Source organism: Notamacropus eugenii, chromosome 1, assembly GCF_028372415.1.
Source record: "Notamacropus eugenii isolate mMacEug1 chromosome 1, mMacEug1.pri_v2, whole genome shotgun sequence".
Lineage (NCBI taxonomy): Eukaryota > Metazoa > Chordata > Mammalia > Diprotodontia > Macropodidae > Notamacropus > Notamacropus eugenii.
The window spans coordinates 702,891,208-702,904,248 of NC_092872.1; the positions used below are offsets into that span (position 1 = coordinate 702,891,208).

A 13,041-nucleotide genomic window follows, 5' to 3' on the forward strand; every position below is an offset into this window, starting at 1 on the left:
CATAAACATTTACATACATATCTATAGATGTATGTGCATACATATGTGCATGTATTGTATATTTGTATATACTTGTGTATGTATACAAATATTGTATCAGGGTGTTATACATACATGTGTATATCAATGTATGTATACATGCAAAATGATACCTCACATATAGAACTTCAATAATTGTCCAGAACTTCATATATGTGAATACACACATAGTGTTACATAATATATAAAAATAAACACATGTAAAAAGTTCTTGGCAATTATTGAAGGTCTGTGTATGTGACCTATCATTTTTAATAATAATCAATCAATATATAAATAATATGTCATCTTAATATAGCATATTAATAATATATGATGACAAATAATCATTGACAATAAATAATTAATAATATTACTAATAATCAAGCATTTATTGAGCATCCACAATGTGGCAGACATTGTACTAAGTGCTAGGGATGCAAAAACCGGTAAAAAATAGTCCCTGCCCTCAAGGCACTTACGATCTCCTGATGATGATGATGATGATGATAATTTCTCAAATACAAGCTTGCTCATTAAATATTAAAGCTGGAAGGGACCTTAAAGGACAGCTACTCCGATTGCCTCATTTTATGGTACTCCAAGTACCCTCATGAATTCTTTATAAAGTACATTATGTCAGTGTCTCAGCCATATCTGCAACTCAAATCACCAAAGAGTTGAAAGGTACACACACACACACACACACACACACACACACACACACACACGTACGCACGCAAGCACGCACGCACACACACACTCTATAGGGAAGAAAAATACATTAGTTTTCCATTCTGGTTTCATCTTTTCCAGTGAACTAGCTTTGTAACCTTAGACAAATCCTTTCATCTCCCTAGGCCTCATCTCAAATATAGGGGATTGGAGTAGCTGATTTCTAAAATCTCTTCAAGTCCTAATACTCTGCGATTTTATGGTTTTCAAGATTATAATGGTCAGCCTTCCTAGTCTACTCACTGATGAGTATATTTAATGGGAAAGTTTCAGTGAATAAACACAGTGAGCAAGATTCAACAGGAGAACAATGGAGAGGGTTCATCTCATGACAATTGCTCTGTTTTTAAATAGATCATCACATGGTGATTTAATAATCTTTCTCTTCCCTTTCTGTGAAAAAGAGAGATTATTTTTTTACCAGACTGTTGCATTCTTCCTCCTTTCCTTTTAAGCCTTTCTACGAAAACCTTATTTTCATCTTTCTTTCACTTTGATTTATTTCTTTATCTCTTCTCCTCTTTAAGATACTTTTCATTGAACTCATCTCTTACTCTTATGTATGGAGTGTATGATGCATTTTTATAACCCACTGAATTGGAGAGATTCATTGGACCCAGGGAAATGACTAGGAGTTCTAGAGCTAATAGTTAGGCCCTGTCCTACAGCTGCTTTTTCTCATGACCCCATCATATCAGGATAATAGAGCAGGCAGTTTTGTTCTTTGGTTTGCTTTGGGGGTGGGGGAGGGGGGAGGGAGTGCTCTGTTGTTTTTTCTTGTGTTTTGTGGGGAGGGGACACGTTAACTTGTTTGGGGGCTATGGCAGGGTCAAATATGCAAAATTGAATCTTGCCAGTCAAGTGAAGAATTATATTGCTCTAAGAATAACCTCAGCATCTTTCATCTTTTATCCCTCTTCAGGGAGATTTGAGAATGCCAGTAGACAAGATCAATCACGACGTTTAAACAAGTAGATGTGAGTGTTCTGGAACAGCAAGGTTTTGCTCTGGACAAGTTGTTGTTGTGGTTGTGTGTTTGTCCTTCATTCTCAAAGAGGACCATGACATCAGGATGATGATATGACTTGCAGTTGACTTTGATTTGAATGAAGGAGGGCTATGCAAAGTCACCAACCTCACTTTCTTCTCCAGAGCCATCTGGGTCCAGTGGCCTGATAGTCATCAGGATGACTGGAGATGGCCAGACCCTTTCCAGCTGAGGTCTTATAGCATTCTCACTTTGAGTAAGATACACCCATTCAATGAATAGGCTTCAAGTAGTTACTCAAGGGATGGCCCCTTTAATAGAAAAAAAAAATCAAACTGGAGGGGAAGACCCTCAGGGTTCCTGGGTAAAAGAGAAACAGTTACTATTTAGTAACTACTCTTTGCTCTGGACAAAATGTAGTGCAAAAGCCAGAATTTTTTTCTTTTTCTTTTTTTTGTTATAGTTAGCGAACATATACAGTAAGGGAAGGAATATGGGTCAAGGGGGTAAAGAGTGATGGACTTTCCCATTTCATTGAACTACTGTTCTTGAATCTTAGAAGAAAGATGAGCATCACACCCCAAGCCTCCACATAGCTCCCAAGGAGTCACGAGGAGACTTTGTCAGCTTAATGTGTTTGGGGAAGGCAGACTCTCCACTGTGGGCTTAGTAAGAGTTACACATAACTCTCCAATTCTAAGTTAGATAAATGTCTGGTCCTATGACCTTGAATCAGCACCAGACACAGGAAGTGAAAAGACTAGATTGAATGTTAGCTAGGGGACATTCTACTTGCTTTTGTTAGCCATCCTAAGCTACCTGTGGTAGCTCATATTCTCAGCTATGAACTATAAATATTGTCAGCCTGCCCTTGTCAGAGAGAGTCACTGTACTTTTAGCAGATTCGAACTGAGTCCAGAACATGGCTCTGAAGGGCTGAAGCCTAGCTGGTAGCAGAGAGAATGTTGATGAGTATAATAACACAGGAGATGCTCAGCAGAAAACAACATGATGACATCACCAGAGAGCTTTGGCACACATGTAGTCTCAGGGATATCAATCACCCTAGCCATGCATTATCCACATGTAGAGACATTCCTGGTTATGTATATCTCTTAAATGCCATGGAAAGAACATACTATTTGGAATTAAAAGGATTTGGGTTCCAGTCTGTAACATCTGTCATTTACTATCACTAGGACCTTAAACAAGTAATTTAATCTTTCTTGGCTTCACAGAATGCGGTAGTTGAACAACCACCACAATGATAGTTAAGAATTATTATATATCATCTATTATGTGCCAGGCAATATTTTAAACACATTACAAATATCTCATTTGATCCTCGCAACAATGCTGGAAGGTAGGTACTATTATTATCTATCCTCATTTTACAATAGAGGAAACTGAGTCATAGAACTGCCTTCATCAAGGTCACATAGCTATTTAAGTGTCTGAAGCTGGATTTAGACTCAGATGTCTAATGTCACTTCCAGCTATAAATCCATAGTTTTCCAATCCTATTTGCCTTCTATGTGTGTTCCCTTGTTATTCATTCCTCCATAGGTGATGCAGCAGATAGAGTACTGGGCAGGAGGGACAGGAAATTATGAGTTCAAATCCAACCTCAGACATTTACTATCTGTGTTACCCTGGGCAAGTCAGTTATTTTCTATTTTCCCCAGTTTTCACAACTGCAAAATGGGGATAAAAATAGTACTTAAATGACTGTTGTTAGGATCAAATGAAATAATTTTGTAAAAAAGATAGTACAGTACCTGTCACATGGTAGGTCCTGTATAAATAGGTATTCCCTTTTTTTTCCCTCTCCATACTGCCAGTGTGTTAGCCTAAAAGAAAGTATGTACCCCATGGAGGAGGGAAGAGTCTTTCCTTGTTATCTTATTTATAAAGCTATTTGATAAAAGGTTTTTTTGTTTGTTTTTTAAACTAAAGTTCCCTCTGGCTAGCTGGTAAAAGTAAGCACATGGATTTAAACCTATGGACTTGGGTTTTCAGTAGGTTACAACCCACTGGAACTTGGGATAGCTTTTCTGGGGACCAACATGTGAGAAGTGTCATAGATGTTACATTTTGGGGATTTATTCTAGATATCTATTTTCTGATGTTCTAGCATGATGGAATTTAAGATTTCCCCCCTTTTAATGTACACCCATAGGAATAGAAACATACATATACACACACAAGAACATCAATATATTACATGCATATTTTCCCTTCTTAGAATGTGATTGCACAGAAGGAATTTCCAATGAAAACTGACCCCCTAGAGGCAGCTAGGGCTTAGTACAGAGTACGGTGCATCACAGGGTCACAGGTGCTTGATAAATTCTTGTTTTCTTTCCAGACTTTTGCAGGCCAAATCCATGTTTCTACTATAACGCATTTTTCCAGTTGTTCAATAACTATATGTGATTTCAGCTAAAATTAGCACCAACATTGGTGTGAAATAGTGACCCTAAGAGCCCCACTGGGGATTCCTATTATTGGGTTTACCTGATACACAGGGTGGCAAGGTTATTGAGAGAGCTCTCAGGGACACAGTTTAGAGAGATGTGAAGTAGTTTCCAAGGCATACCTGACAAAGACCTGTCCATATTATAACCAGTGGTGCATTTCAGCATCCTTTCAGAGATAACAGTTGGGGAGAAAACTTGAGCACTGGTTATTTGACCTTCCCATGAGTACAAGGTGCTAGCAAAAAGACTCAAATGTCTGCTGGAAAAAGGACTCAGAGAAAACAGGGCAATATACATTCTCAGATAAAGGTTGACCTGTGCATTAGTAGGGGTATCTGAGAATGGTGAGCAATCTATGAAGTTGTCATCCCAAATTCAAGGAACCCACAATGCCAAGTTGGGAGGTTTCTCAGTAGAGTATCCATGCTACTTTATGGAGAAATCATTGGAATCCTGAGTAGGACATACTAATGAAATACCAGTGACCTGGACCTAAATTGGGAAGGCTCAAAGGGCCTGCATTTGATCTTATACTTGGCCTGAAATCACTGGATCCTAAAGTCACAATGTGAGAATTCTTTGAAAGACTAAATTAGAAGAAAATTAGAAGAACATGGAATCTACAACCTATCAGACTTATGGATAAGAGAACAATTTATGAATGAATAAGAGATAGCATTGCAAAGTATAAAATGCATAATTTCATTTACATTAAATTAAAAAGATTTTGTACAAATAAGACCAATGTGGCCAAGATTAGAAGGAAAACAGAAAATTGGAAGAAAATTTTTATAATTTTATAGACAATGTCTCAAAAATAATATATAATATAAATATAAGATATTATATCATATATAACATATAAGAAGAAATATAGAAATAAATATAATATACTATATAAAATAAAATATATAAAGAAAACTTGGTCAAATTTATAAGAATATATATCATTTCCCAGTTGATAGATGGTCAAAGGATATGAACAGGAAGTATCTTGATGAAGAAATAAAAGCTATATAGTAATATGAAAAAATGCTCTAAATCACTATTGGCTAAAGAAATGCAAATTGAAAAACCTTTGATTTATCATCTTATACCTATCAGATTGGCTAAAATGATAAAAAGAGAAAATGACAAATGGAGGAGATGTGGAAAAATTTTGACAATTCACTGTTGGTGGAACTGTAAACTGATCCTACCATTTTGGAGAGCAATCTAGAATTATTCCCAAAGAGTTATTAAACTGCCTATACCCTTTGATCCAACAATACCACTATGAGGTCTGTTTCCCAAGATGATCAGGGGAAAGGGAAAAAAAAACCTACGTGTACTAAAATAATTATAGCAGCTCTCTTTGTGGTGACAAAGAACTGGAAATCAAGGGGATGCCCATCAATAGAGGAATGGCTAAACCAGTTGTGGTATATGATTGTAATGGAATACTATTGTGCCATAAGAAATAATGAGTTGGTCGATTTTTAAAAAACATGGAAAGACTTGCATGAAATAAATAAACAGTAAAATGATCAGAACCAAGAGAATGTTGCACACAATAACAATGATATTGTTCTAAGAGAAACTAGTCATTTTGAGCATTATAAATATTCAAATCAGCTATAAAAGATCTATGAGGGAAAACACTATCCACATCCAAAGAAAGAAATGATAAATAGAAACTTGTATAGTATGGGTTTGAATACACACCACACACACACACACACACACACACACACATTTGTGTCTAATGATGGTCTTCTCTAAGTCAAACTAGGGAGAAAGGAAGAAAAAAACAAAAAATACACAGCAGAGAAGAAAAGAAAACTTAGAAGGAAGCATAGAAAAGCAGAGTAGCCTTGAAAAGAATGTGTAGCATTTATTGCCACAGTTTTTCAACAAAACAGTATGAAATGGAAATTCATGGTTTTATATTGAATTCTCTTTTTATATTGTGCTGTATACATGGAAATGTTCCCTTTTTTGTCTTTTTTATTTAAGTTTAAAATTAATTTTAAAAAGTTGTAAACATTAAGTCAGGAGTTCTTAACTTTTTTGTGTGTGTAACAGACATCTTGCAGGCCAATACCTTCTAAAATCCCTTCCAGCACTAAGTCTGTGAACCTACTCTCTCCAAAACCAAATGAGAGACTACTAAAGGTTGACCAGATTCAAAGACTGAGTTCATTTGCTGAGGAAAGATCAACAGGCTTTTCCTGGAAAGACCAACGATCCTGGGTCCAAAGATCATAGCAGCCTGATGTAAGAGCAACACCAGAAGAGTAGAGCCAGAAAATCTGAACTATATTTTGTTTAAAAAAAATGGTCTAGAAAAATATGGACATTCTAGACTCACTTGAGAGGTGAACAAAGACTAGGTTCTACAGAGACTGACATTCATTCACTTAGCCATCATTAGGAAACAGCAATGTTTCCCAACCACTGCCTGGATCCTTTCCACCTAGACTCCAGTGACAGTGAAGGGCAAGGAGACTGTCTTGTGGTGGGGGAGAGCAGATCACTGGATTTCAAGTGGTAATTGTCATCTAGGCACTCCATGAAAGTTCTCTGCAAAAATGCCTTCCTAGCCAAAGCAGCCCAGGGACTCTCTAGGTTGGGTAACAAGGATTGTCCATGTCTGGGTGATATCAAGGGGAACCTGAAATTGCCTAAGGAAGTAAACAAAGGGAAATTCTATTCTGAATCTGATTCTCATTAACAAAGAGGAGCTGCTTGTTGGAGTGGGAATGACGGGGACTTTGGGGAGGAAGTGATTACTGCATCGGAGAGCTTTTGATAGAGGAGCAGAAATCTGGAAAGACCCTGACACAATCTAAATTTTGAGAAAGCATAATTCAAAAGATTAAAGAGAGGAAGACCATGGCCTACAGTGCTGACAGGGAAGTCAGCCCAGGAGGGACAGAGGATGCTCAAGAATGAAATTCTGAATACGCAAAAGGAAAACAAACTTCAATGAGGAGGAAAAAAATTTTTTTTCTGTAAAGTTGCAGATGTACAAGGAACTCACCAAACAGCTTAGATTTTAAAAGGAAATGAACAGAAGATGGAAGTAATACCAAGCAACAGAAGAAGATTCATATAGAAGAGAATAATATGATCCAGCACTAAGAGTGTCAGGAATACTAAAGCTCAGAATGATCAGTGAAAAGCTAAGAATCAAACGAGTGAGTTGTTTTGTTTCACTCTGTTGGGTTGGGAGGGTAGGGCGCTGCGGGGAAGAGGGCGGGGTAAAAAGTTTCAAAGAAGTAATTGACCTTTGTTTCAGATAGATGAGACAGTGATTGACAACACAGAGAAGGGAAAACTGCAATGGCTATTTAGTTTCTGTTTTCTTTGCAAAGAAGAATGATCTTCACACTGGAAACAAAAGCACAAACAAAGAAAGACCAAAAAGAAGTTAGCACCTAAGATAACTAAGGAAAGAGTAAAATAGCATATCTAGTCTCCCTTTGGGAATTGAAATCACCTGACACACATGAGGGATGTTCTCTGAATGTATGGGGAAAAAGATAGGCAGATGTAATTGATGAACCACTGACTGGTAGAGGGGTCACAAGATGGGGAAAGCATAGACATTGTCTCAATTTTCAGGAAAAAAAGGGGAGAACAAAGTCTGCAAATTATTAGTCAGTAAGTTTCGTTTTGAATCCTGAGGAAATCCTAAAAGGCTTCTTAAAGAGAGGTTGGCAAATACCTAGAAAGTGAAACAGGGATAACAAAGAAGCAACCTGGCCTCTTCAGGAACAAGACATATTAGACTAACCTCATTTCCTTCTTTGACTGAACGCCTAAACTAGTAGATTAGGGGCATACTATGGACTTTTTCATCAAAAGTTTTGCAAAAATCTAGGTAAACCAGTTTAAATAAATCTCATATTATTCTTATGAAAAAGATGGAAAGATGTGAATTGGACAATAATACTGTCAGATTAATTCACAAGTGGTTGGATGACCAAGCTCAAAGAGTTTCATGGCCAAGTGGTAGGAGATCTCCAGCGAAATACAGCAAGGATCTGGTTTGCCTCTCTGCTAATTAAGATTTTTATCAACGAGTTGGATAAAATCATTGATAGTATGCTGATCAAATTTGCAGGTACCTAACCCAGTGAAGAAGGAAATGGCAAACCATTCCAGTATCTTTGCCAAGAAAACATCAAATGGGATCATGAAGAGTTGGACATGACTGAAAATGACAGAACAACAACAAACCCAGTGGATAACAGATTCAAGATCCAAAAGAATCTTGACAGGCTAAAACAATCGAATAAGATGAAATTCAATAGAGATGAAATCAAGTTCATGAGTATAATGAAATGGGGAAGCCATGGAGAAATAGCAGTTCTGAAAAATATCTGGGGTTTTATTGGACTGCAATTTCAAAATGAGTCATCAGTGTGAGATGGAAACCACAAAAGCTAATGCAGTGAGTTCTAAAAAGAAAGGCATAGCTTCTCAGAACAGGGAAGAGAGAATTCCTCACTAATCTGTCCTCATAAGACCTCATTTTAAGTGTTGTGTTCAATTCTGGGTGCCAATTTAAGAAAGGACATTGATAAAATAGAATGTGAGGTCTCTTCCAATTCTTAGATTTTGTGAGTCTGTGAGGAAAGTCTTAGATTAGCAGGAGGATGCTAGTATAAAGTTGTCAATAGACAAGTGCTTGTTTTTCAGAGTCTTTGTCAAGTATGTGAGTCTATTATGGCAGAAATATCACCCCATTGAATTTCTATGATAGGTAAACTGCTGCTGAATAAATCTATCACAATACAGAAATTTTAGAGATAAAAACCTTAGCAGAAGAAGGTTCAGGAGGTAGAAAAATAACTCTGAACAAAGACTAGGATTCTAACGAGGCTTTTTATAGATATAATTACATCAGAGAGACAGAGGAATAATTTTTGACATACAGCAATCTCATGCCTCTTGGGCAATGAAAGCTGAACAAGCTTAGGTAAATAGACTTATGATCTGATACTCCCCTAAGGAAACAGTTAAACAGACTGTATAGGTAAACTAAGTCAGGTTACAGAATAAACTACATTTAGAGAGTTCACAAAAGGCTAATTGAGAGGGGGAAAATTGACATGTCATAAAGAAAACCAAAGGCTCCCAGCCAGGAGAATTCTTCCACAAATAGCTAAATCACTTTGGAAAGCTCCTACTATCCTTTGATTTCTGATCTGAGGAATGTCAAAAAGTCTTCCCTTAATGCTATCATTCTATGAGTCAGGATTTTGGCCAGGTAAGGTTAACATGACCAGGAAATAGACTCTTGTTAGCCAAATATTTCAAGAGGCATAGCATAATAAAATTAAATAAAAAGAGATTTTTAAAAATTCTCATAAGTCCCAAAATATCTCAATAGGGAGTATGAATCCAAAGTAAAAGAAAGCATTCATTAGTTGGCCACATCCCAGGAATCCACAGAAGCTTTTTTTTTTAAAAATAATTTTGTGAGTATCAGAAATTTGTGAAGAATTAAGCTATCAATTCTAAACCACTCAATGATTTCATTTATCAGTAAATGCCTGGAAAGAACCAAAAAGAAAATTCTGGGCAAAAGGAGTCAATCTGTCCTGATCTGTTTGATGCAATCTAAAAGAAAAAAACATAGGGATGAGACATGGATTTGATCAGTTACCTCATATATGGACCAATATTAGCATACGCATATCCATGCTACCTATTTGTGCTATCTACTGATGGTAAGAAGTAGTCTTATACCAAGAGAGCAATAGTCACTAGAAAACTACTGCATTTTCTAAAAGAGAACTTAATGACAGTAAGACTTTTTATCCTAAATACAAACTGAGTTTAGGGCTTTGAAGCAAGCATAGAATTAGAAGTTCTGAGACCAGGCCTCTGGAGCTCAGTTTGATGTCTGGACTAAGAATGATGTCTTGATATATTTTGATGAGCACTAAGTTGGATGTTGCCAGCGTCTGGAACAGAACCGGTCTCAGAGTCTTTGCTTCTGACATACTCCTCAGGGTGACTGTAGGCACATCACTGAACCTCTCAATGTTCCTGGTCAACTCTCTGAAACTCCAAGCTTCAGAATAATTGCTGCTTTGAATTAATAGAGGGAGAATGCTCTCTGGACGGTCTCTACACCAATGAAATTACAAACCAAATGCACCTTCACAACCATGAAACTCAGATAATGAATTCTAGATAAGGATGATTCTGTACTTGAAATATTGAACAACCTGTCAATGTGAAGATGGCCCTTGAGAATGGTCTGATCCCTGCACAGATAACACATGCCTATTAGGGAGCTAGTATGACTCCTTGGAGAATAGGAGAAAAGGAACTATGGAGAGTTATCTAAGGAAGCTTGATAAAAAGGGCCTGCTCCCCAGTTGCAGAGAGACTATCTGAGCTGGATAATAGTTCGGAAAACATTGATGACTCAGACAAAAATGAATCTGAGTGTTGGCACCCATTAGCACATCAGAGAAGTCAAGAAAACCCCAGGGGAATTTCTGTTCAGAAGGAAGGTGGAAAGTACCAAACCACCAAGGAAACAAATGGTGCTGATCAAGACTCCAGAGTTTTCCAGATACAAGTTCCAAACACAATTTTCCAGAGATGAAGTTCTACTTCATTTGTTCTGATTCACTGTAATAAAAGTAACAATATGGAAGAGCACAGGACCAGAAAATTTGTAGTTATAAGGGACAGAAGGAAGGTTTGGCAAGAAAACTCCAAGTGGGATCACAACAGAACAATAGTAATGAATCGAAACCACCAACTTACTTTCAGTCCCTCAGGTTAGTAAGCACAGGATCATACTCGAGTCCTCTCCCGGACTCCCCAAACCCAATCAGTCGCTGAGTCTCTTTAAGACCTTACCACTGCCTCCTCTTGCCTGGGTCATTGTATCCTAACTGGTCTCCCTGTTTCCAGTCTCTTCCTTTGCCAAATCATCTTCTCTCCAGTTGCCAAAATAATCCTTCTCCAGATGATCAGGCTAATCATTTAAACTTAAAAACTTTTCCCAGTTCCTCCCTTCCTGTAAGATGAAGAACAAACTCCTCCCACCGGTATTTGGGCTTTCCCTAATTGATATTCCAGGCAAAATGCAGTACATACTGTTCCCTGAATTCAAAATTCTATCTTTACTTTTTAAGTATTCACAGTAACAGGGCTTGGAGTTAACTTCCTCCTCTCCTCCTTTCAGTATCCTTGCTTTCCTTTAAGGCTCAACTCAGGGGTCCCTCCTCTTGGGGCTGGGAGTGTTCACTCACTCCTTTAATACCTGGTCCTGTTTCCCTCTTCTGAGCAGAAGTTAAACTGTTTGAGGGCAGAGCCTCCTGTTCTTGACTGTACTCCCAGGCATAATGTCTTGAATTTTAAATCTTTGTTTAATACAATTAGATGACTATTCATTACGTACTTTCTGCTACATCCTGAGAGTTATGGAGGAATATAAGATGTCTTCCTATTGAACTTATTTTTATAGTTTTTTTCCAGGAGAAAAGTTGCAATCAAGTTGGTTACAATAAATAGCTAACATTTATATAGTGTATAAAGGCTGGCAAAGTGCTCTTTGCTTGTATTAGCTCATTTGATTCCCAAAAATAACACTCCCATAATGTCAGTGCTATGAATTTCCACATTTTACAAGTGAGAAAAATGAGACTGAGAAAGTTTATAAGAGCTGAGGAGCACAAAACTAGCTAGTATCTGAGTGTCCATTCTATCCTGACTCCAAGGCCAGCAGGCTCACCTAGCGTCAGAATGTTTCTATCAAAATTGGTCAGGGAATTATCTACCTAAGTCACCAGAAATTGGAGTGGAATGTTGAAAACTTAAGTGAAGGAAAGGCCAGACCATCCATACATGGAACCATTGATTGCAGCAAATGGAGAAGTTTTGAATGCTGTGGATAAGTTCACTTTTTTGGGTAGTATACTTTCCAGGGATGTACACATTGACAATGAGGTTGACACATGCATTGCCAGAGCTAAGTTTGAGAGGCTCTGAAGGAAAGTGTGGGAGAGAAGAGATATTAGACTGACTACTAAAACTGAAGGTCTACAAAGCCATTGTGCTGACTTCATTGTTGTATGCCTGTGAGACCTGGACAGTATAGCAGTGCCATGTCAAGAAACTGAATCACTTCCATTTAAACTGTCTTAGGAAGATTCTAAAGATCACCTGGTAGGATACAGTACCAGACACTGAAATCCTTTCTTGAACTAAACTGAAATCAAACTGTGCTAAAGAGAAAGCAACTCCAATGGGCTGGCCATGTCGTTCAAATGCAAAATGTATGCTTTGGTAAAAAGACTTTTATGGAGAACTCATACAGGGCAAGCATTCACATAGTGGTCAGAAGAAGCGACACAAGGACACTCCCAAGGTGTCTCTTAAGAACTTTGGAATTGATTGTTTGACATGGGAGACACTAGCACAGGACCCCTCAGCATGGCATGCCCTCATGAGAGAAGGTGCCATGCTCTATGAGCACAGCAGAATTGAAACAGCTTAAAGGAAACACAGGATGAACAAATTTAGAGAATCCACCCCAAATGTTCCCATGGACTATTTGTGGCAGAGCATTTGAAGCTCATATTGATCTGATCATTGAAACTTGACTCTAGCACAGTGATGTCATTTTGGTCCTTTTCAACAACCAGCCAACCAAATTCTGTCACTTGACACTCTGAGTTCCATTATAAGCCTTTTCTATCTTGCATGGTGTAAATGAAACCTTTTCCATGTATAGCATCTAACTTTTGCATTTCCATCTTATCATGGAAGTGTGGTCAAGGTCAAATGTCCATAGAGTAGCTATGA

The 13,041-nt window shown here is 37.7% G+C and overlaps 1 protein-coding gene across 4 annotated transcripts in view; it reads right to left on the reverse strand.

Moving 5' to 3' along the window:
• FBXO31 (F-box protein 31) overlaps positions 1 to 11,221 on the reverse strand; it is an 84,169-nt gene extending 72,948 nt beyond the window's left edge. For 2 of the 4 annotated variants that reach the window (XM_072636267.1, XM_072636266.1), the window contains exon 1: positions 11,092 to 11,221. In XM_072636267.1, coding sequence (XP_072492368.1) covers positions 11,092 to 11,116 — 25 coding nt within the window. In that variant the 5' untranslated portion in view covers positions 11,117 to 11,221. Of the gene's footprint in view, positions 1 to 10,995; positions 11,064 to 11,091 lie in introns of those variants that run through there. The other 2 variants (XM_072636269.1, XM_072636268.1) reach the window with 1 other exon arrangement.
• Positions 11,222 to 13,041: the final 1,820 nt, after the last annotated feature.